Source organism: Ustilaginoidea virens, chromosome 1 (assembly GCF_000687475.1).
Source record: "Ustilaginoidea virens chromosome 1, complete sequence".
Taxonomy (NCBI): domain Eukaryota; kingdom Fungi; phylum Ascomycota; class Sordariomycetes; order Hypocreales; family Clavicipitaceae; genus Ustilaginoidea; species Ustilaginoidea virens.
Window position 1 is genome coordinate 7,131,372 of NC_057316.1, and position 22,595 is coordinate 7,153,966.

At 60.1% G+C, this 22,595-nt stretch overlaps 9 protein-coding genes across 9 annotated transcripts; 5 read left to right on the forward strand and 4 right to left on the reverse strand.

Moving 5' to 3' along the window:
* Positions 1-229: 229 nt before the first annotated feature.
* On the reverse strand, positions 230-2,113 carry UV8b_01686 (uncharacterized protein; the record flags this gene model as incomplete). The annotated part of the gene is made up of 4 exons (XM_043139184.1): positions 230-502; positions 560-827; positions 1,084-1,935; positions 2,109-2,113. The coding sequence occupies 4 exons, from the start codon at positions 2,111-2,113 to the stop codon at positions 230-232; spliced, it is 1,398 nt and encodes a 465-aa protein (XP_042995118.1).
* Positions 2,114-2,211: 98 nt separating this feature from the next.
* Positions 2,212-3,191, forward strand: UV8b_01687 (uncharacterized protein; the record flags this gene model as incomplete). Its single annotated transcript, XM_043139185.1, has 3 exons — positions 2,212-2,390; positions 2,511-2,528; positions 2,606-3,191. 3 exons carry the CDS (start codon positions 2,212-2,214, stop codon positions 3,189-3,191), a joined length of 783 nt encoding a protein of 260 aa, XP_042995119.1.
* Positions 3,192-4,295: 1,104 nt separating this feature from the next.
* On the forward strand, positions 4,296-6,807 carry UV8b_01688 (uncharacterized protein; the record flags this gene model as incomplete). Its single annotated transcript, XM_043139186.1, has 3 exons — positions 4,296-5,480; positions 5,559-5,798; positions 5,869-6,807. 3 exons carry the CDS (start codon positions 4,296-4,298, stop codon positions 6,805-6,807), a joined length of 2,364 nt encoding a protein of 787 aa, XP_042995120.1.
* Positions 6,808-7,807: 1,000 nt separating this feature from the next.
* Positions 7,808-8,617, forward strand: UV8b_01689 (uncharacterized protein; the record flags this gene model as incomplete). Its single annotated transcript, XM_043139187.1, has 1 exon — positions 7,808-8,617. One exon carries the CDS (start codon positions 7,808-7,810, stop codon positions 8,615-8,617), a length of 810 nt encoding a protein of 269 aa, XP_042995121.1.
* A 779-nt stretch (positions 8,618-9,396) lies between these two features.
* On the forward strand, positions 9,397-10,008 carry UV8b_01690 (uncharacterized protein; the record flags this gene model as incomplete). The annotated part of the gene is made up of 2 exons (XM_043139188.1): positions 9,397-9,669; positions 9,799-10,008. The coding sequence occupies 2 exons, from the start codon at positions 9,397-9,399 to the stop codon at positions 10,006-10,008; spliced, it is 483 nt and encodes a 160-aa protein (XP_042995122.1).
* A 1,066-nt stretch (positions 10,009-11,074) lies between these two features.
* On the reverse strand, positions 11,075-13,717 carry UV8b_01691 (uncharacterized protein; the record flags this gene model as incomplete). Its single annotated transcript, XM_043139189.1, has 1 exon — positions 11,075-13,717. The coding sequence occupies one exon, from the start codon at positions 13,715-13,717 to the stop codon at positions 11,075-11,077; it is 2,643 nt and encodes an 880-aa protein (XP_042995123.1).
* A 625-nt stretch (positions 13,718-14,342) lies between these two features.
* On the forward strand, positions 14,343-15,143 carry UV8b_01692 (uncharacterized protein; the record flags this gene model as incomplete). Its single annotated transcript, XM_043139190.1, has 3 exons — positions 14,343-14,404; positions 14,478-14,548; positions 14,629-15,143. 3 exons carry the CDS (start codon positions 14,343-14,345, stop codon positions 15,141-15,143), a joined length of 648 nt encoding a protein of 215 aa, XP_042995124.1.
* Positions 15,144-15,342: 199 nt separating this feature from the next.
* On the reverse strand, positions 15,343-17,239 carry UV8b_01693 (uncharacterized protein; the record flags this gene model as incomplete). The annotated part of the gene is made up of 2 exons (XM_043139191.1): positions 15,343-17,094; positions 17,174-17,239. The coding sequence occupies 2 exons, from the start codon at positions 17,237-17,239 to the stop codon at positions 15,343-15,345; spliced, it is 1,818 nt and encodes a 605-aa protein (XP_042995125.1).
* A 2,007-nt stretch (positions 17,240-19,246) lies between these two features.
* Positions 19,247-22,020, reverse strand: UV8b_01694 (uncharacterized protein; the record flags this gene model as incomplete). The annotated part of the gene is made up of 4 exons (XM_043139192.1): positions 19,247-20,916; positions 21,008-21,179; positions 21,296-21,668; positions 21,758-22,020. The coding sequence occupies 4 exons, from the start codon at positions 22,018-22,020 to the stop codon at positions 19,247-19,249; spliced, it is 2,478 nt and encodes an 825-aa protein (XP_042995126.1).
* Positions 22,021-22,595: the final 575 nt, after the last annotated feature.

Here is a 22,595-nt window from a genome sequence, read left to right on the forward strand (position 1 = left end):
TTGGGGCGCCGCGCAAGGAGGTTGGCGTAAAACAAACAAAATTTTTTGCATGGAACTACGATTGCTGGAACTCGGGAAACTGCACATGACGTGGGAGACACAGACACAATCTTGGTCCGGTGAAAAGCATAATCGATTAGATACCCAAAATGAAAGTGGCTTGAAATGACGCGATGAGTAACTGTTCATAATGCGTTGAGCATGCTGTGCTGGCAGGCAGCAATGTCTACTACTCTACGTGAAGCTTGTCATGAGTCACCGCCCCGTCGCAGATTATTATCCCCAAAATCCAGCAATTGACAAGGAAGAAGGCTAGAGAAGCGGCCCATAGACCCGGGAAGAAGGTGCTCCGCCCCAGAAACTCCAGCTGATATCCCTGCTGCAGCCACGCCGCCTGCGCCGCAATCCAGAGCACCAGCGCAGAGACGCCGACGGCCGGCTTGCGAAGCAAGGTCGAGCCAGGGAGGTACAGCGGCAGGAAAATCATGTACCACAGGAAGTACTACGCCGTCGGTCAGTCAAGGCTGAGGAGACAGGCAGGCAAGGGTGTTTGGCATACCTGCGAAGTGCAGACCTTGTTAAAGGTGACAAAGGCCAAGGTCTGGGCCATCATGCTCGTGGCGAGGTCCTTTTTCGCCAGCACAAAGGGGATGAGGACGCAGGAGAGGAGGAGCTGGGGGAGGAAGGCGAGGGATTCGGCGCGGAGGGAGGAGGCTGGCTCGGCGGAGGTGAGGTAGAGGAGGGTGTTGTAAGGGGAGAAGTTGTGGCGGTGGTCGATGCGGGAGACGTGGTGGAGGAAGGTGTGCGTCAGGAAGGGCGTGCCGTAGCTGAAACGTTAGCCGGAGCGTAGGGGGTGAAGTAAGACGCTGGATGAAGGATGGAGGAGAAGGGAAGGGAAGGGAAGGGACAAGGTAGTAGATACGAGCAGTTGGATAAAAGCAAAAGGAAATAACGAAGAGAGGGAAAAGCACGAGAGGGATCTCCCCCAGGGACATGGATGGGGGCCAAATAGATGAATGTGCAGTGGAAGAGAGATGTGCAAGGGCACCGATGCAGACCGGCGGCAGACAAACGAGGACTTACACGGAATACATGAGCGCGTTCAAGCCCATAAACGTGGCCAAGCTAACGGCAGCGAGCTTCATCCTGTCGGGGGACACGAACCCGCGCACCAGGGCGCCCAGGGAGGCCGGCTCCTCCGGCGCGGCCGCCGGCCCGGCTCGCGGGCCACCCATGCGCTCGCGGTCCATCCACCAGACCACGGCGCCGGCCCAGATGAAGGGGTAGATCTTGAAATGCACCGCCAGGCCGAGGACGGCGCCGGCCAGGCCGACGCGCCTCGCCTCGACGGCCCACACCAGCGCGGCGGTCAGGACGCCCAGGAGGCCCTCGCAGCTGCCGCGGGCGCTGATGGCGGCGACCATGGGGTTCCACAGCCACAGGGCGGCGAAGGCGCCGGCCCGCGGGGGGGGAAACCCCGGCGGCGCAGGACGCGCAGGACGAGCCAGCCGGCGAGGAGGTCGGCGAGGGCGAAGACGAGCTTGCCGAGGGGGAGGAAGGCGGCGGTGGGGAGCAGCAGCCACGCGAGGAGGGGGGTGTAGCGGTACGTGTCGCGGGCGTAGGGCGACTGGCCGGCGGAGACGAGGCGGGCGGCATCGGTGAAGACGAGGTAGTCGATGTCGGTGAACTTGACGGCGGAGCGGGCGTCCTGGTAGGCGCCGTAGGCGAGGAGGGCGAGGCGGAGGGCGGCGGCGACGAGGAACAGGGGGGCGGGGCGGAGGAGGGACGATGGGGACGGGGATGGGGGTGCTGATGCCGACGGGGATGGGGGTGGCGATGGCGATGGCGATGGCGATGGCGATGTTGATCTTGATGCCAACGTCCGCGTGGGGGGGGAGCGCATCGTGGGCGTTGGCATTGTTGGTGTTTTTTTGGCTGGCTGCTGGCTCGGGGGGCTGTTGGGGGCCCGCAGCTGCTAATTTGAAGCCTGCTCAGGCCGGCTGCCCAGCGCCTGCGGCTCGGGTTCTGGCGGTTGGCGCTGGCTGGCTGGCTGGGGCTGGGCTGGGCTCCACCGGGCGGGTTGCGGCCCCGCTTTAATCCAACCTCACTTCATGGACAAACGCGACGGACCTCAAGTCTTGGGTGCTCAATGTTTTTTGCTCGATTTGATTTCATCAGCTACTTGCAGTCACGTTTGGCTGGACAACGACCATGTCTGCAGGCGTCAAGCGAGACCGAGACGGCAACGCGCGCGGCAAGGGGCAGGACCTGCCCCGAGGCAGGTTCCACTCCATGTTTGAAGTCTTTCGCGACGAGCTGGACGAGCACCACGATCGGAGGGAGAGAATCGTCAAGGCATCCAGGGACGTGACTGCCCAGAGCAAGAAGATGTACGTGAAACGAATGAAATGAGACGACGAAAGATGGCCGACAAAAACACGAAAACACGAAAGCACGAACCCATCGCAACAAGCAGCAAGCAAGAAGGAGAAAGCTAACACGCGCTGCAGCATCTTTGCTCTTCAGAGGTACCAGACAACCACCCGCGAGCCGCCCGCCCTCACCCGTGTCTGTTCAGCAGCTGGGACGCTAACCGCCGCAACAGGGTCAAGCACCTCAACCAGGAGCTCCCGCCCCCGACAGCGCAGGACGTCGACACGCGGCTCGCGGAAATCGCCCGGCTGTTGCAGTCCGTCGCCCCGGACGTCTCGTCCATCAACCGGTACCGGTACGCGTGGAACCTGCGCTGCCTCGAGGAGCTCGTCGAGGCGCTCTCGCTGATGCACTACCTGCGGCACCAGCGGCTGCTGACGCCGCAGGAGGCGCAGAGCGCCATCCCCGACGTGACGCTCACGGCGCACGACTACCTGTACGGCGTGTTCGACCTGTTTGGCGAGCTGATGCGGTTCGCGACGGTGACGACGGCGCAGCACGGCAGGATGCTGGGCGGGGGCGGCGACGACGACGGGAGGACCATCCTCGCCGACATGCAGGAGCTGGGGTGTGCGTTTGAGCTGCTGCGCGAGGTGCCGACCAAGGAGTACAGGGACAAGATGGAGGCGGCGAGGCAGAGCGTCGGCAAGGTAGAGAAGCTGGGCTACGGGCTCGCGGTGAGGGGCAGCGAGAGGCCGAGCGGGTGGGTGCCGGATGTCAAGGACGAGAGGGGGGCCGCGTCGCCTCCGCGAGGGTAGGTCTGGTGTGTGCGAGATGCAGCGTGGGATCTCGCGGCGGGGACTCGCGGCGGGGGACTCGCGACAATTGTTGGGGGTTGCAGAGCATGTCTGGTCTGCTTGTTGGGGACTGGAAGGGGCAGTTGCGTGTGCGCCGTGTACAGACGTGGGATGACTCTGACGTTGGGGGAAGCTTGTTTGGAGGAAGAATCCCCGGGACAACGCAACCGCATGGAGCACTTGGTGCAGAGAGGAAGGCGTCTGCAAAAAAAAGAAAAAAAAAAGAAAAAGAAAAAGGGGGCTCGCCTTCCCTTGACCATGGCGATTACACTTGGGGCGTCCGCGGGCGTGCAAACTCTAGCCAGCTGCAAGCCGGCTGCCTGGCGTCTGTCTGCAAGCCAGACCAGCCCAGTCTGCTTCCGGACGAGGCAGGGTCGCTCTTTCTGCCCCCCGGGAAACAGTCGCCAGACGCCCAGAGGCCCCCGGCGGCCTGCCTAATGGCTGGGCAAACCACCAGTCATAGTCATGACATGCCTGGCGCTTGGCGAAAGAAAACAAGCATCGTCTGTTCGCCCGCCCCAGAACCCTATTTATGCTTTTCCCTGCCCCAGGCTGCGCCCGTCGTCCTGCGCCGTGCCTCCAGCCGGCAGCGAGAAAATTCTGCCGTGGTAGACACCAGAAACTCTGTTCTGCAATCAGCCCTGGCCTTTTTCTCCCATGGGGGAGGCATATAAAGGGGAGGCCGCAGGGCTTCGTTTGCCTTGCCCGTCGTTTCTGCTTCCTGCACGTCCATCCATCCTCTCGCACGCTTGTCTGGCACGCTGACTGGGCACTTTTATCAATCGATGGGCTGGCTGGCGCTTTCATGCTACATATATATATACATATATGTATGTATGTATGTATATTTACACGGCTGACTTGAGCCACGCGCAGAAACAAACAGGCTTCTTGAAGTTCTCGTGAGAACAAACGGGCTGTTCAACGTTTTCATCCAGACCACCCGACTTGAACCACTCCTCCGTCACAGCTTTGGCGGTGTAGTGCCCTCTTGACGCGGAGCAAACGCTCGCCAACTCCAACTTTCCACCAGCTTTCCTAGCAATCTCATCGTTCAACGCTCAAATGGACGCCGGATTCCATCGCGAGGCCTGCCTGGCCGAGGAAGCCGAGATGCTCGACATGGCCAAGAGGATCAGCGAATCCCGCGGACGGCCTACGCAACCACCTGTCGCGGCAGAGCCGCCCACAAGCTCCTTCGACCACTTTTCGAACCCGTCTGCTTACCAGAGCCAGTGGGATGCCATCTACCAAGACCAGTTGGACGACCTGGTCGAGGATCAAGCCCTGCTGGACGTGCCTGGGCCGCAGGCCGGATCCGCTGCTGTGGCAGAGGCCACCCCCGGGCTTGGCGAGACGCACAGCGATGCAGGGTCAACCGACGAGGCGGCTCATGTGGCGCTCAACGGACTTGTCCATCCGGATGGAGGGGCTGCTTTGCCCGAGGTCGGGATGCCGCTTGGTGGCTTGCCTGGGTTGGGTGGGCAGCTTCCTTCCACGGCACCTCAGATGACGCCTCACAGCGCAGCCGGGCAGAATTTGCCCTCCGCGGTAGCCGCTGCCGCTGCCATGGCCCCTCAGGGCGTGGCTTCGTGGAATATGATGCCTCAGCCGACGCCTTTCGTGAACCCTCAGAGCATGCCGGATTTCAGCGCAATGTCGCAGCCGTTTGCGCCGATGGCGCCTCCGGCAATCCCTCAGCCGGCCTTCGCCATGGCACCTCACCCCATGCCGGGGTTGGGCACGTTCCCGCCCGCGGTTAACTTGACGGAACCCCAGACCACGTCTGGATCGGCAGGATTCCCGCAGACAGTTCCTCATATGGCGCTTCAAGGCGCACCCGGGTGGAACCTCGCCTCAGAGGCAGCCGTTCCCGCCATGGCACCTCGAAGCATGGATTGGTGGAACACGATGCCGCAGCCAGCTTTCACGGCACCCCAAGGCATGCCCGATTTGAACACGTCGTCGACTCCCTTTGCCCCGGGGCCGCCTCGAGGGATTCCCGAGCTGATTTCCGTCCCACAGTCAGCTGCTGCTACATTGCCACCCCGGCAGCCCAGCAGCCCGCTGGATGAAGAAGCCTCTCTCCGGGGACTGTGCCACTACAGCACTTTCCAGCTGCCTGTGCCGGCCAAGCCAGGCGGCATGCTTGGACGCATCGACGACATGCACGTCAGGAGATTGCTGCCGCTGGCTGACTTGCAGCCCTATCCCATCATTCTCGTCCACGGGGACTTTCACACCGGCCAAGTAAGTAAATCAACTTGACGACCCTTGCCGAAGGAAGAAGGAAAAAAAAAAACGAACAACTTTGCTGACTTGTCCTAGGTCTGGATCAAAAAACCCGACTTTGGCGACGGATGGAGCACCTACTTCACAGACAAAGGCTTCACCGTCTACGTTGTCGATCTTCCCGCGCGTGGAACTCCCAGCGAGGAGGACAGGACTGCCTTTTTAGAGCCACCCGCTCGTTTAGATGTCAAGCGGGTCCAGACAGAACTGACTGCTTCGGAGAAGAATCCCGCCTTCATGCATCTACGTTCGGTTCTGCACAACCGATGGCCTGGCGTAAGTACCGCTACGGAATGCGAGAGATGGGAGTTTTTTTTGTTCCGTTCCCGCGCTAACAATGAGGCAGACTGGTTTGCAAGGCGACCCTATTTTTGAAAACTACTATGCCGGACTGGTGCCGTTGCAGATGCGAAAGGAGTACCGTCAATCCATGGCTCAGGACGCTCTCTTCGCTCTCCTCAAGCACATCAACAGGCCCGCCGTACTGATCGGACAAGGCGCAGGAGGGACGGCGTGCTGGCTGGCCGCCGATGCGGCCCCAGAGCTAGTGTGCTGCGTCGTTGCCCTGGAACCGAGCGGACCGCCAGGCGGCACGGCGGAGGTGGGACGTGGAGGAGCCGCTTCCTCGCTGGCGCGCACAAGACGTGACGCGCAGACGCGAGCATACGGGCTGGCCGACATTCCACTCACCTATGAGCCGCCCGTTGAGGTTGCAAGGCCCGACGCAAACGGGAACATCAAGCCTCCGCTCGACTTGTCCCTGTACGTCGTGGACAGCCGGGACAACCGCAAGGGCGCAAATAGCTACTGGCTGCTGCAACGGGGGGATGAAAGCGAGAACCGCGTCGAGCTGGACGACGACGGTAACCCGATCCCCCGGGAAGCTGCTCGGAAGGGCACCATCCGCCAGCTTGCCAAGCTGAAGCAAGTGGAGCACCACATGGTGCTGACGTCGGACACCAGCAGGCACTCCGTCTTTGACGGCGCCACGGTTCACTTCATGGAGCAGGCCGGGGTGCGGACGTGCTGGATCCGGCTCGGGGGGAAGATGGACATCAAAGGCAACGGGCACCTGATGTTCCTGGAGGAGAATAGCGACCAGATTGCCGAGCTGGCGTTTTGGTTCATCGAGTCCAGGCTGCCTGGCGTGAGGATCAACATGCCGGGCGGCCTGGGCAAGAGGTTCGGGTTCAAGGTGCCTCACGAGGAGGAATCGGGCATGGAGGGGAGGTGCGTGGACGGGGTTTGGGGCCAGCCGGACATGGCTTGCGGCGTCGCGTTTTGACGGGATGGATGGATCCGTGGGGGGGAATGACTGCAGCGTTTGACTTGGAGCGTTGATTTGGCAGCGTTGATTCGCGTTGGTTCAGATGGGACGTCTTCAAGCCTATCAAGGATTTCCGTTTGGACGGATGACTGCAGCTGCACGCGAAATGGTGTGGGTGCTATATACCAGACTGACCCTACCCAGCCTTGCTTATATATATTCTTACAGTAAAGCATTCTGCTTGTGGAAAATAAAGGCTTCCTATTGCTTATATTCTTGGCAGCGCGAGGCTATATGTATGCAGCCTCGCAACTGGGCCTCTTGCCCCTGCCGCCCGTGGCGTCTTTGGCCGGCACCTTTGATGAATCAGGATGGACAGACGTGTAGACCACCGTGATGGCAGTACATGCGCACTCGACAAGGATGATGGATGGCCTTGGCAGGATTAGCAAGGATCGGAGGACGTGCGACTGGCGCACAGAATTGGCGCATTCAATTGGCGCACTCGACAAGGATGATGGCCTTGCCAGGATTGACGCTGAGAATTGATAGTGGAGCCGATGCAGCTAGGGTTTTCGCTTAGCAACAGGCTACAGGCCTCTCGGCAACCTGCCATTCCCCTCCCGGCAAATGCTGACTAAAGCCGGCGTTTTCATTCGTCCACGCCGGCCATTTGGCAGATGGCGCCATTGGAAAAGGAAAAAAAGGAAACGGCGACTTTTTGCCTTTGAATGCTCCAGGGGACCCAGACGGACCTGGTTCCAAACGATGCGATCCCTCGCCCAGGGCTTGCTTATTCATTCCAATTGAGCCGCTGGCCATTGGCCCCCCCATCGGGAGCAAGCTCGTACTATAAGAGTTGCCACCTCCCTTTCCCCCCCAAAATGCCCATGAGCAGATGACCAAATGCCCAGGAGCAAATAACAAGGACCCAGGTCAGAACCGCCCAGGAGCAAATAACAAGGACCCAGGTCAGAACCAATCGGCCCTCACTCATCCTTCACCCAGAGCAGAACCAATGTCCGAGTCAACCCCCCTGCTCCTCCACGAGCCGCCCAGCGAGCGCCCCCTGCCCGCGGCCTACGACGCCAAGTCGCTCGACGCCCGCTCGACCTGCTCGTCCGGCTCCTCGCGCTCCGACTACGCCGGCACGCTGCTGCGCGACGTCATCATCGGCTTCTCCGACGGGCTCACGGTGCCGTTCGCCCTCACGGCCGGCCTCTCCAGCCTCGGCAGCACCCGCCTCGTCATCATGGGCGGCCTGGCCGAGCTCTTCTCCGGCATGATCTCCATGGGCCTGGGCGCCTACCTGGCCGCCGTGACGGAGCGCGACGCCTACGCCTCGCGGCGGCGGCGGGAGGACGCCCGCGGCGCCGCGTGCCCGCCCGAGGAGCGGCGCGCCGAGGTGCTCGCCGTCCTCGTCGACCGCTACCGCGTCTCGGGGCGGGCCGCCGCGCCGCTGGCCGACGAGCTGTGCGCCGACCGCGACCGCTGGGTGCGCTTCCGCATGGACGTCGGGCTGCGCGCCGACGCGCCCGACGCCCACGCCGCCTGGGCCTCGGGCCTGACCATGGGCCTGAGCTACCTCGTCGGCGGGCTGATCCCCATGCTGCCGTACTTTGCGGCGGGGGACGCGCGCACCGCCCTGGGCGTGTCGGTCGCGGTGACCGTGGTCATCCTGCTGGGCTTCGGGTACGCCAAGAACTGGGTCGCGATACGGAACCACCGCGCGGGCGTTTGGGGCGCCGCCCAGACGCTGGTCATTGGCGTGCTGGCCGCGGGCACGAGCTACGCCATAGTCAAGGTGCTGGACAGGGGGGAGGTGTAGCGGATGCCGGCGCTGGTGCTGCTTTCTCAACATTGTCATCGTCATCAGCATGAGCATCATCAGCATCATCAGCATCATCAGCATCATCAGCATCATCAGCATCATGCTTTTGCGGAAACCTCGAGCGCAAAGCGGCACTGCGTTCACATGTCTGCTCGTGCCTCACTCCCACGTCGCGCATGCACCAGAGAGCACCGCCGGCATGCTTCTGCGCCACTGCGCGCTGCAAACCCTAAGCGCGGCCACTTTGCCGTCGCTGCCGCGCCCCCGCTGGCGGTGCCTCTGCTCGACAGCCTGTTCCCCCGATGAGAGTCTCTTCCGCAGCCAAGGGCCAGTTGTCGGCTCGCTTGCGCCTGTCCCGTTTGGGTTTTTTTTTTTTTTTTTTTTTTTTTTTTTTTTTTTTTTTTTTTTTGAGGGACGCACAGCGTTGGCAGACCGTCCTTGTTGGGGCTGTAAGCTCCTCCGGAGCTGGAGAGTTTGTCGTCCCCCGCGACCCGCACAACTCTCCTGCGTCGCGCGGGCAGCCGTCGTCTGCGTTTCTGGCTTCGTCGTCGGGGGTGGCGGCCAAACTCTGCTGGTCGTTATATAGACTGCCTGCTCGGGTGCGTCGCCCCCGTCGGCGCCCAAGGGACTTCAAGACTTGTCCTCGTCTCGGTTTGGAAAAAAAAAAAAAAAAAAGAAAAAAACCCCTCGGCTTGCGGCGAATATCCCACGTTCGAAAGAAAGAGCGGCCGTGCTTGCTAAAAAACTACGCCCTCCGGTTCACCAAAATCACCGCCATGGCATCAACCCCGACGGGCGTGCCGGATCCAGCCCGCACGGACGCAGGCTCCGTCGACCCGGCCGACTTTGACCACCCCGACGACGCGTCTGAGAAGGACCTGTCCGAAATCGACCCGTCTGCGATCAAGCCGCGGCCTTTGACGCCCGACCCCCGGGCCGTGGCTCCCGAAACCCCCGCCACTCCCCGGCGCGTGGGGCTCCGCGAAACGTCGTCTTGGCTCTGGGCTGTGGTCGCCGCCCGCGCAAAGGGCCTCGGACGCCGCCACGCGGTAAGTCGCAGCCTGCCATGGGCAAAAACCAAACGCATCCCCCCCCCCCCCCCCCCCCCCCTCTCGGCCCCACGGGGGATCAGAAGAGCTTCGCGCAGCCGTCATCGCATCGCCGCTGACTCTCCGCAGCGCCCGGACGTCGAGTCCCAGCTCGAGATGCCCGCCAACGCCAAGCAGTCCGTCGCGGCGTTCCTCGTCCTCGCGTCGCTCGTCCTGTCCGTCGGGGCGGGCACGGCCGTCGGCCTGGCCAAGCGCGACGGCGGGCTGGGGCTGGTTGTCTCTACGGCCGTCCTGGTCGTCCTGCTTGTCCTGGTCAAGGCGGCCAAGGTTGACGCCTGACGGGCGGCAAGTGCATCCGGCGGGAATTCGAGGGGGGGGCACGCGGGTTCAGCAGGCGCAGTTAGGGGGGGTGGTGTCTCGTTGCAGATGGGCAGGTTGGGCGTTGGGGACGCGGGTGATGGGGGTTTTTTTTTAAGCAACCCATGTAAGCACCATGTACCGTAATGGTTGATCTGACGACGCCTCGTGTGCTGTCGGTATTCACAGTGGCAACTGCGTGAATTGGACAAAAACCTCACGCTGTCAAGAGCGTCGAGCCCAACGGCAACTATGTAAACGGTGATGACACATGCAGGCCGTCAGGTATTCACAATTGGCAACGGAACGAGCAGAATCTTGTTCTGTCGAGTGTCGACTATGTAATGGTGATTGCATAGATGGATAAGATCGGTACGTTATTAAGAGTGCTAAGCACAATGGCGACTCGATGAGTGGAAATATATGCACCTCACTCACGTACTTGCCGAGCATAAGTGGCAGCCTGAACGGAAATATATACACCTCACGTACTTGCCGAGCAAAAGTGGCAGCCTGAACGGAAATATATACACCTCACGTACTTGCCGAGTACTCACGGCAATCCTTAAACAGACACCTCACACCATCAAGAGTGTCGACTTGTAGACAGCACAACGACGGATAATAGCACCTCATACCATCCGCAAATCGACTTGGACGGCACCACAGCACTTCACACCGACTCGCTACAGCACCTCGCACTCAAACAGCAGCTCTATCAACACATCCCGCACCGTCACACCAAGCCGCCACCGGCAACCGCGCGAACCAACACGCCCTGCCAAGAGCGCGCTCGCCGCCCACGCGGCCAGACCGTCAACACCAGACACCTCGACGCCGCAAAGCAAGCAAATCCCCCAGACGGCCCCTCTCACCAGCCCTCCGCAGGACCCGCCCCCCACCCCCAAAAGCAAGAACGTCTCTCGCAAACGCAACCGCGCGACAGCACAAGACTGCAAGCGGCAGAGATGCCAGCCCCGCCTGGTCATCGTCAAATCGTACACTCCCCCGCCTCTCATCTCCCCGGAAGCGGCGGCTGCTGCCTTTCCTAAGGTATACAAAAGTCGATCCAGCTGCCCAGGTAGTCTAGCCGGTTGCCCAGATCCCCCTGGCTCTTGTAGATTTCCTCAAACTCGGCGAAGCTGAGGCGGCCCCAGCCGCCGCGCTCGCTGGCCTGCGCCTCCGCCGCCGTCAGCTGCTTCCAGTAGCGGAGGGTGGCTTCGGCGGGCTGGCGCGGCGACGGGCGGTCCGCGGTGTCGGCGGCGGTGTTTGGTCGGAACTGCGGCCAGGTTGGGTCGCGGGCCGCGGGCGTCTCGGCGGCCGCGGTGCTGATTTCCACGGCGTGGCGAGGCTCGCCCGGGACCACGGTGTAGCCCGTCTCGGCCAGCAGCTCGGCCAGCGATTTGTCCAAATCGGGGCTGGCCCTCGGCGCGGAGCCGGCGGCGTTCGCGGCGTCTTTCTGTTCCTGGGCCGCCGCTGCCGCCGCCGCTGCCGCCGCCACCCCCGTGTCGGGCAGCTCCGTCGCGGCGTCAATCTGGGCCCTGAACCGTTGCCGGTCCTCTGCCGTCTCCGCCGCCGTGACGGCCATGTCCTCGGCCTTTTTGAAAATGGTGTCGAGCAGCTCGTTGAAGGCCTGCTGCGTGACTTGGTAGAGAATCTCCTTGCCGGCGTCGCGCTCGGCGTCGGGAATGTCCATGCCGCCCCATCGCTCCGGCACGCTTCGCGAAGACGTAGACGGGTTGGAGCGCGTCTCAAAGTCGTCCGTGTCCTCCGCGAATCGTACCTTGGAGCTTGACCGTGATCGGGTCGTCAGGGGAGGAGGCGCGGCCTCGGCCGACTTGGCCTCCTCTGCCAGGCGGTTAATCTTGGCCAGGGTGTCCTCGTCGTCGTCCCAGTCGTCCGGGGCCACGCCGCCTTCCTCTTCGTCGAGGTAAAACTGGCGTCTTCTCCACCGTTCGTGGAGGTGCTTGCGCGCCATGTCTCGACGCCGCCTCTCCAGCTTCGGAGCCAACCTGCGGCTGCGGGCGGCATCCCGAGCGCGCGCCTCGCTGTACGAAAGGCCTGAATCCTCGTTCATGTCCTCCTCCTTATTCTCCTCGTCCCCGTCTTCCTCGCCCTCGCCCTCGCCCGCTTCCTCTTGCTCTGCGTCTTCTTCGTCCGCCTCGCTGTCGGCGTCGCTTGACTCCTGAGCAGCGTTGAAAATGTGCGGCATCTCCTCGAGGGTGGTGGGCGGATCCAGCAGCGCGGACCAGTAGGCCCTGTCCAGGTCGAACCCGCTGACGCGGCGCACGGTTCGCCAGTTGGTGTCGGCGTCGTTGCGCGCGAGCAGGCGGCGAGGTCGGCTGTCCGTGTCGTAGGCAAAGAGGCTGGCCAGGATGTCCTCTCTGCGAGCCGTATCCCCCCGACTCTCCGTAAAGGCGCTCGTGTAGCCATCAGCGACCTCGACCGTGCCATCCCTCTTGATTGTTTTGCCCTCGAACCTCGAGCTCGAATCGCCCTGAGGAACCCTACCCTCTCTGCCGAACAGGCTGCTAAGAGGTTGTCGGCTGGACACGAGCTGCTGCGCCTCGGTGCTGGCGAGCAACTGGTCTTCCAAGCCGTCGAGGATGTCCTTGTGCATCTGCTTGTACAGCACGTAGTACGCCCTAAACATGCGCAAAAAGTCCCGCCGGTTGACGTACCCGTCGCCGTCAATGTCGTATCCCTCAAACACCTTCCTCAGCTTGTCCTTCCTCTTGCGGTAAGAGAGGCCCTGCAGAAACTCGGCGAAGCCAATCAGGTCGTCCCGGTTGGAGTCGTAAAAGTAAAACATGCGGTCGTGAATCAGGTTCGGTGCCGCGTGTCGAGACCCCCCGGTCGGGACCAAGCACCGCTCAAACGTCTTGCGATCCATGGCCACGCATAGCTCGTCCGGGTCGTCTCTCCACTCCGTGTTGGCCATGTAGGTCCACTGCTCCCAAAACGCCTCCAGCTCGGGCCGTTCGAATCCGGTGTCCCGGGAGAGTCGTGATATCAGGTTCCTCGGAAGGTTGCGTCGACAGGTGTCGGGATCGCCCGTGTACCAGACGGGCTGCATCTGCCTGGGACCAAAGGGCGGTGCGGGGACCTTGATCTTGTAGAACACATGCGTCTTGATGTGCACGCCCTGGGCTTCGCAAGTCTCGCACAGGTCAAAGTCGGCACAGTTTGCGCATCGGTAGCGGACTCCGCGTATAGGCACCATGCCGCATGAGTTACACTGGCACCCCCTATGAACACATCCGTTCCTGCGGGCATTGTCTTCGGAGACTCGGAAGAGCAGATTGACAATGTTATGGCCAGCCCTTTGCGACGGTTGAAAATCCGAAGGGCCGTTCCACCAGTCGTCTCCGTTGTCCACATCAGCCACGGTTTCGGCGTCGGCCGGGATCCGCAAGTTGGTCACGTCGACGTTTTCGTCGCCAGGGGTGTCGGACGGAGAGGAGCTGGATGCCTCTGCGGCGGCTGCGGCTGCGGCTGCGGCTGCGGCACGAGGTCGACGCACGGCGTTGCTTCGATGAAGACCGGGGCCGGTTGGAGTCCCTACACGAGCGCCGTGGCGGTTGGATTGGTAGGCGTAGAGCCCGATGGAAGCTGCCGCCACGACCGAGACGACGGCCACGGCGATGCGTGGCCGCGTAAGAGTGTCGACCGGAGAAGTCGGAGGCCACATGGCTAGCTTTTCATGGGCATCGTGGAACTGGTGGCTGCCGTTGGGTTGAGGCAAGTGCAAACGTTCTGCGAACCTATTCCGAAACCCAGATTTCGTCTGGCTGGAGGTCCCAGAGTGCCGGGAAACCCAAATTTCGTCCGATTAAAGGTCCCAGAGTGCCGGGAAATCCAGATTTCGCCTGGTTAAAGAACCCCAGAGTGCCGGGAGAGCCACAGGTGCGTCGTTTGACAAGCCAGGCAATGGTTTGTTTGTTTAGCAAAACTCTCCGAGTCAGGACCTCCCAGACCACATCATAGAATGAATTAGTCATGCAGAGCTCCTGCCAGCTTCTGCATGCAAGGCACCCTCCCTTGCCATGGTGGACGTGGACCAAGCTCACCCAGAACACTTTACCGAGCGCCGATAACGATAACCACCAACCACTCCACTCTACTCCGTACGGAGGAGCCAAGCGTCAGTCAACAGGAACCAATGGCCGAACTTGTGGGTCAAGATGCACAGGTACCAAAGTCGCCGCCTTGCATTCGATGATGCGCTTCTGATCCCCAAGCTTTGCTTTGCTCCCCCACCCCCCCCCCCAATTAACCATCGCTCCTCCAACCCAATGTAATTCCATCTCGTCGCCATGTCGGACAGATCCCCCCCCCCAGTGCCGGGCCACCTCCCCTCCTCCTTCGACACAGACGCGTACGCACAACCCCCCTTCACCCGTCCCGAAACCCCCCCCAGGACGCTAGCTAGCTGACGCACCAAACATCAGGGACTTTCACAATGAACGCCCCATGCAAAAAGTCGTTCGCAAGCTCAAAGAGGAGCCCCTCGTGCCTCTCGGTACCGCCCACCCCTCCCCTCCTCCCTTCCCCCGCAGTTCCGGCTTCCTAGAAACAAAGAGCTGACGCGGAAGAGCCCAGGCATCGGCCTCACCGTCTTCGCCTTTGTCAACGCCTACCGCGCCATCCGCCGCGGCGACTCGCACCAAGCCAACAGGATGTTCCGCGCTCGCGTGGCCGCCCAGGGCTTCACCGTCATCGCCATGGTCGCAGGGAGCATGTACTACAGCCAGGACCGCCAGAAGACCAAGGAGCTGCGCAAGCTCAAGGAGGAGAAGGATGCGGAGGAGAAGCGGCAGAGGTGGATCCAGGAGCTGGAAGCCAGGGACGACGAGGAGAAGAGGATGCGGGACCGGTTGCGAAGCATGAGGCCGAGGGGGGCTGGCGTCGCTGCGGAGTCCCAGGATCAACAGGGCGCAGAGGCGCAGGGTACGGGTGGAATCCTGGGCAAGATGGGCCTGTGGAAGAAAGGAGAGGAAAAGGCGGAGGAGGCTCGCGTGATGGATGACAAGGGCAAGAGGCAGAATCCCAAGAGCTCGTTGGGGGCTATTGGGGAGGTGTTGAACAAGGACAAAGAGAACGAAACCAAGAAATGACCAAGGATGCAAAAGTCTTTACAGCAACAAAGGGTGAAAAACACGTCGCCATTATGTTCCATGGCTTGATGTCGGGTCTTGTACAGTAGTAGTGCGGCGAAATACGGGTCAACGTCGGTGAGACTTATATATCTACAACAGAGGATTCAAGCAACCCGTTTGCTTCAACAGGGAAGAGGTGTCAGCGGATTGCGGAATTCTAACCCATAGACCCGCCACTGCGGTTTCCACCCACCAGACCAACCATTTCCAGCAACGCTCTGTCGGCCTCGATATCCCCCGTGCCCAGGTTGATCCTTCTCCTTGCCTCGGCATCTCTTTCCTCCTGCGCCCATCTCTCGACTTGAATCCTAGCCTCGGCTTCGCCACCGCAGCCCCATACTTCAAGTTGATCTATTTCAAAGCGATCTTGAAAGTCGAATTTTCTCGAGACGCTGCTGTGAAAGGCGCCGCCGCGGCAGGTGTAGTCGTGGTTGAAGACGCCAAACTCGAACGAGTCGCTGAGTAGGAGGGACACCGCCCCGAAAGAGTAATGAGCATCTTGACGAGAGGATTTTCGGGGTTTCGCATGTGGCGCGCCGAATGACAGACACGACTGGTTTCCGGGCGTCCTTGTGAAGGCAACATAGTCGGTGTTGATGGTCGACGCGGGAAACACGTCGTGCACGGGTTCGAGCTGGAACAGGACGGTTTCTGAATCGCCAAAACATTCTTTATACGTGTGTTTCCACGGTTCGCGGAGGTAGACGCCATAGGTGACCCGCCCCCCGTTGCTGCCTTTGCGGAACCGTTTCGCAGGAAGCAACTCTGCGAAAGATGCTTCCTGGCCGCCACGGGGGACGTCGGACAGTATTGTGCCGCTGACGAGGAGGATGGTGGGCGCTCGCCAATGAAAGACCTTGGACTCGAAGCTGCCCATGGAAAAGCCAGCGTCGCTTCCCGAGTATAAGCGTCGAACACGGCGGAACAGGGACGAGCCAGGAAGGAATAGTGATATTTGCGACAACATGTGGCTGTTCAGTAAATCGCCCTTGTCGGATAGCAGTGGCTGAGCGGGCTTGGGAGCAGCCGTCTCCGGTTTGCCGCCACCGTCGTCTCGATGTTTCGAAAAATCCAGGTTTTTGGAGAAGAGGAAATTCTCAAACAGAGCGTTGAAGCTGCTGAATAGGTTGGGGAATAATGTCGGTATCATCTTCTTGAACCGTCCGTACTTGATGCCTGGTGCCGTCTCGACGTCCACAAACGCAGCCAGGATACACTCTGCTGTGGCACGCAGCCGCTCGAGCTCGTCTCCGGTAACACGATCCGAGTACTGCGACAGGCTCTCCTGCGCGTCCAGCGGAGCGGCCAATAGGAGAAGCATGAGCAGTTTGCGCAGGTTATCCGTCGGAATGATGGCGCCGTGGAACGCGGGAGCATTGCCCTGCCTCGCGGCCTCGGTGATGTCGAGTAACTCATACGCCGTGAGGACCAAGTCGTCTTCGTCTTCGTCGTACGTTTCGTCCTGGCCAGCAAGATCAACTGTAAAGCCTGCTCCGATGGTTGCCTTGGGGGCGTCGTCCTCAGGCACTGTCAGCGCAGGCGAAGCTTCGATTTCAGAGGCCTTGCGATCATACACGGCTAGGCTGTTGAAAATGAGCTTGGTCCTGTCGGTTGAACCCCTGGCCAAAACGCGCTTGTACCGCTCCGTCATGATGACTATCACCATGACCACATGCGGTAGCTCCAACACGACGGGGGCATCCTGCAGAAAAGGGAATGCGCCCAGGTAGGAAACCATTTGAAAGACGACGGGTGATGCGCCTAGGACGTCAGGGATCTCGAGATACCTGGCGATGGTATCCTCCCTGAGGTATCGTATGGACCCCTGCTGATCGGCCAGGCTCTTGAACACATCTCGAAGCGAGTAGTATTCAAGCGAAGTGAAGCACAGGTCCTTGAATTTCGATGCCTAGAAATGAGACCGAGGGCGCATTGTTAGGTGGAGACTGCCGTGTGCGTTTGATGAGTGTGGACAGGTTCATGCTCACAAGCTCGTGCGCCAAGTCCTCGTGGGATCGACGGCGAGGATTCTCATGCGAATGGCTTTGGCCCATGGTAGGTAGGTGCAGCCGATCAACTGCGCAGCATGTCGGCAAAAGCCCCAGCCAGTTTAGGGAGAGCCAAGTAATTGATGTAAATCTACAATTGTTCAAAGTACGGATGGATGGAATGAATACCTACCTAGGTAAGCAAGGGAGCTTAGCTATCAAGAAGCATCGAGCTGCTATGGGCCGAGCTTGCCAAGTAGCCTTCATACCGACCGACCGACCTTCCAAGCAGACAGTGTCGATACAGTGGCCTGATTCTGTTGATACACGTACGTCATCAAATTCAAGGCTTGAAGCGGAAGGCACGCTGCACAGAGCTGCTACCGGCGCAACGGCAAGGCGCCACAGCAACCCCCACAGCAAACCCCACTACAGGACGGAGTACTATACTGGTACTACGATACCAAGGGTAGGAGGTACCTAGACTAGTAAGCTACGTGGATAGGTACCTATGTAGGTGCCTACTGACACGTACATTAGGTACCGACAAGATCTGGTATTTCCTTGCCTTGTAACGGAGTCTGGCAGTCTGTCACAGGTCATACTGTAGCACGTAACAGTGGCTTAGATACCTAGGTAGGTATATAGCTTTGCTTCAACGCACACCATAGATTAGACAATCCAAGCTTCTTACACTCACATTTTACACTCACATTTGACCTGACGATCGTGACACAGTCCCTACTTCTGTGCTCCGTCCTTGCCTGACCAAACCACCACGCCCCTGTCACGGTGCACGATGCAAAAGTGATATAAAAGAGGCATGCGTGATTGAGCTAACCTACCATCTATGATGGTGGAGTCTATATACTAGCTCATATGACAGCCCCTTGCCACGTTGATCCGAATGGCCGGATAGGACTGGCGCATCGCATCGTTCATGCTCGGGACCCCTGGCAAAGATGCGACGCCGGCCCAGCTGGATATCTGCAGGCAGGCAGTAAGTGATACACATATAATACTGCACAGCAGAGCGTCGGGCCGCCGCATGTATACTCGAAACTTGCCAAGAGTAGCATGCAAATGCAAATGCAAAGCCAGACAGAATCTGCCTCACCGGTCGCAAAACCTCGAGTCTTGGCGACATTTTCGCCCAACGTGCGGTGCCAACGCCACCCTCCCTTGCCTCGTCTCCCGCAATCGTCCCATCTTCACTTGCATTCGCAGGCTCCTCGTGCTTCGCTTCACGCATGCCAACCACCGCCCCAGCCCGCAAACACGCGCAACCAGCTGCTCCGAGCTCACGACATGCCCGGCGCGTCAGTCACACCTACAAAACGCCAATCAACAAGTCTGCTGCAAAATGACTCCAGGTCCGCCACGAAGTTCCACCGCCGACAGTCGACTCGACTCGACTCGCCAATCCACGTCGAGAGCGAGGCGGCCGCGGTGCCGAAACCCCCCGAGTCGTAAACCAAGACGAGGGAGATGGCGCCGCTAATCCGTGAGCGGATAGCACTCCAGGAGCGAGGAGGCACAGCGTGTTCTGCTGGAGCAGCCGCATTTCCTGTTCGCAACCATGCTGGTGGGTTCGTTCGTCACTGGGGAGCATCGCACTCGCCGCGCCCGCTTCCGCTTCGCTTGCTTCAAATGTACTTGGCCATCTGCTCGGTCGTGCCTGTAATCACAGTCGAAAGCAGAAACAGGACGGAGCCTCGCTTCTGCTTGATGCCTCGCTTCCTCCCACGGCTGCTCAGCCTCTGTCAAAGCGTAAGCTAGAATGTGCGCAAGTGGACCAAGGGGAGTGTAGGGCGACGAAGCCCAGGACCCAAAGAAAAATTCATGGGAATTGACATCTTGCCGCACGTAGCTCTCGTTGCGTCATCACCCAGGTAGCCTGGCAAAAACTCCGTGACCTAGTAATGATTCATGCCAATTACCCATCCATCCTTGCGCCAGAACAGCACGTTTTTTTCATGAAATTTTCAGGCATGGCGAGAACAAAACAAGGCGGAGCGGTCCTTGAGAGACGTGGCCACCATGAGCTTTCCGACAAGGAACCACCCTCCCCCATCATACGCTGTCGACTTCCTTCTCTGCCACGGATCGAATCAGTCGCTCATACTTGGTCTGCGCCTCCTGCTCCGGATCCTGGAACTTGACAGACAGTGATGGGTTTGCGTCTTTGCCGCCAGGCCCCGTCGTCCATAAAACACCTGGCTTAGGTGTACAGCTTTGCTCGGTTTCCGGCTCCGATTTGGGAGTCGGACTGTTCGCCTTGCAGTCATCAACGCCAGGGACAGCCTTTTCAGGATCAAAGTCGACGCGTGGCAGTCTCATGGCGAGCAAAACGTATTCCGCCCGCGTCATATTGTCCATTACATCATTCATGTAGCGCCGGACCTCTTCCTGCGGCGCCACCACCCTTGCGAGGTTCTCCAGATGTCGCCCAGTGTTGGTCTGCAGGCGGATCGTGACAGGCTGATAGTAGTCCAGCTTGGGGTCTCCTCCATACTCTGAAATGCTTCCTTTTCGGACAATCAGAAACGATGCCACGACTTGCTGCCCGGCCTGTGACGGCAGAAATTCGAGAACACTGTACTTGGGAAACAAGTACCTATCACCAGATCCAAAGTCGAAAGCCACGGCCGAAATGTCGGGTCGGTTGGCCGCCGGTGGTGGCCCCTTTGATCTCAGGGCTTGCGGATTGCCGTTGGGAGCATTCTGTGACGCGTTTGGCTTGGCTGGGGGGGCGGCGGCGACTCCGGAGTGGCCGTGCGTAGCTTGCCGACGTGTCGCCGGCAAAGGGCCTGGTGCTGGCGTCTTGGGTGTTGTTTTTGCGTCTCGGTGTAGCCTGTCCAGGATTTGCTTCAGATCAGTGGCGTCTGTGGCTCCATGCTTCCCCTCAGCAATGCGTCGGATCATGTCTTGACTTCGTCGATCCTCGAGGGCTGTTTTGACCAAAAGCACCACCAAAGGATCACTGCGCGGTGGTGGTCGCAGCTCTGATGACTTTTGGTTGGGGTTCGACGCCAGGACAATATCCAGTATCGTTCGTACCTCGTCGGCAAAATACTTCACCGTCCGCCCGTCCACCAGAAGCCGGTCAGCCGATAGTCCTTGTTGGCCACCTTTTTGCTTATACTCGGCATTCAGCTGGTCGATAATCTTTTGAAACTTGGCCAGCTCCCCCTCCTTGGCTTTTCCTTCGGCTACCCGCTTCATCAATTCACGTAGTTCCGGGTCTCTTGATGCCTTTTGGGCGAGAAGTGCAATAACTGGATCGTTCGCAGCAGGTTTCGCAGCAGGCACCGAAGGTGCACCCGCCTTGTTCACCCGGGATGGCGGGCATGGATTTGGCGCACTTGGCGGACGAAAATTTGTCTTTTGGGGTGGAGTGCCCGTCGAAACAGGAACAGAACCCGGCTTCAGTGGCAGATTCGACGGGGGACGTGCGACGAGCTGTGTCACTGCAGTTGGCTGAAGAGCGGGATGAGCGGGAGAAGCAGCCCTTTGGGGATTTGAGGTGCTGGTGACCGGGTCTGGAGCAGGCTGTACTGCTCTGGGGGTCGCACTTGACAAGGCCTTGGGTTGTAGATGCTGTGGCTGCGGTTGCGTTTGAGCTGGAGGTGCAGGTGCAGGTGATGGCGACGGCGACGGCTGAGCTTTGACTGTAAATGCAGGGCTGGGTGAGGTCATTGCCTTTGCGGAAGCGACGCTCACGGCAGGGCTAGCTCCAGGTGCTGCCGCTGGGATTTCAGTCGCCAAAAGAGCCGTTTGAGGAGTCGTGGTTGCCGGCTTTGTTGGGGCCTCGGGTGCATCGTTCACACGCACTGCCGGTTTGGCTTCTGTTGATGTTGGCTGTGAAGTGTCCGGTGCCGGTGCCGGTGCCGGTGCCGGTGCCGGTGCCGCAACAGGGATCGCAGGTGTACAGGTAGCAGTTGGCGCAGACTGAGTTGATGGGGGAGGCATCGCTCCGTTGGGCGGTCCATACTGAAGCACTGGCCTTGCCAGAACGGGTGTTGGTTGTTGGACAGGCTTTGTTCCCAACTGCTCCGGAGCTTGTAACTGAGGCTGAGGTTGGCGGTGTGTTTGCGGACTCGTATGGGACGGTTGTTGTACCCGCGCCGCCTGTGCTGGCGCCTGAGCTGGCGCCTGCGCCGTCTCCTGCGCCGTCTCTGGTGGCCCTTGGGCAGCTGACGCTGTTTGAGCCTGGCCAGGTGGTTGTTGCAGCGGCTGTGGTTTGGGGTGAAATTTCAGCTGTTGATGGGGAAGCAGTTTAAACGTCTTGACGGCAAACATGGTTGCTTCGACGATATGAGGACCAATGGTCATGTTGACGAGGCCGACCTTCATCATGCTGTCTTTCGGAGGGTTGTTGGGGTCCTCCTGCAGCATGCCCTTGCGCTTGTGAGGTTTCGTCCAAAACTTTTCAAACAATCCGTCGCTTAACCATTTGTGGCGCGACCTCGACAGCGACTCAGACATGACTCCGCTACATCAGACGAGTCGCGGTCAGATAACTCGGGAACAAGGCGTTGCATGGCGGTGGGGGGGGGAGCAAGCAAAATGATTGGGGTTTACCTTTCAGAAAGCGACTGATATTCTTTGCTTGACAGGTCCGCAGCCTGAGGCTCTTCTACGGTGGGAAGAGGCTTTCCTGCTTCGACATGCTTCGGCAGTGGAGGCGGCGGCGTCGGAAGGCGAGGAGGCGGTGTCGGCTCGCGAGGAGGCGTCTCAACGACGGCTGGAGTTGACGATTGGCCACGAGTCTCGACATTCCTCCGCTTGGCCGCCTGCTCCTGGCGAGCAGCGGCCCTGGGCGGCAGCTTGCGTTTCCTCTCCATCCCGGCCAACGGCGACAAGGCTGAGGCAGTCGATTTGTTCGGCTGTCAATGGGCATTCGGCCGGCGGCATATCATGGCTCGCAGATTGCCGCACAGGCTGACGGGGCAGATTCGCAACAGGCACAGGTCGAAGGGGCAGGGCCAGGGATTGTTGAGGCGACTATTTGCCCTTGCAGCTGTCTGTCGAGGAAGCGGTCGGTCGACGCAGGTCTCGCTGGTTGTGGGAGCTTGATCACGAGGAAGCATAACCCCAAACGGACAAGAGACGCTGGCGCATGTATAGATGGACGTTGCGATGGCGGTTTTGGTCTGACCGGGGGAGGGAGGGTGCGAAAAGAGCACCCGCGCTCTGCAGGGTTTGCCCAGCTCTTGGTCGTTTGCGATGGTAGCCGCTGCACCACACGCTGGGTCGAGTTGGGCCTGGAAGAAAAGGAGGGGATCGGTGGGTGAAGGAGCAATGAGCGATGCAGAAAAGCGACGGCTACAGTTGCCGTTTCATTCTATAAGGTCGGTCGGTTTCTCGTCGGAACGCGAAAGACTGTAAAAGTCCATCAGATGTGGATGCTGGAGAAAGA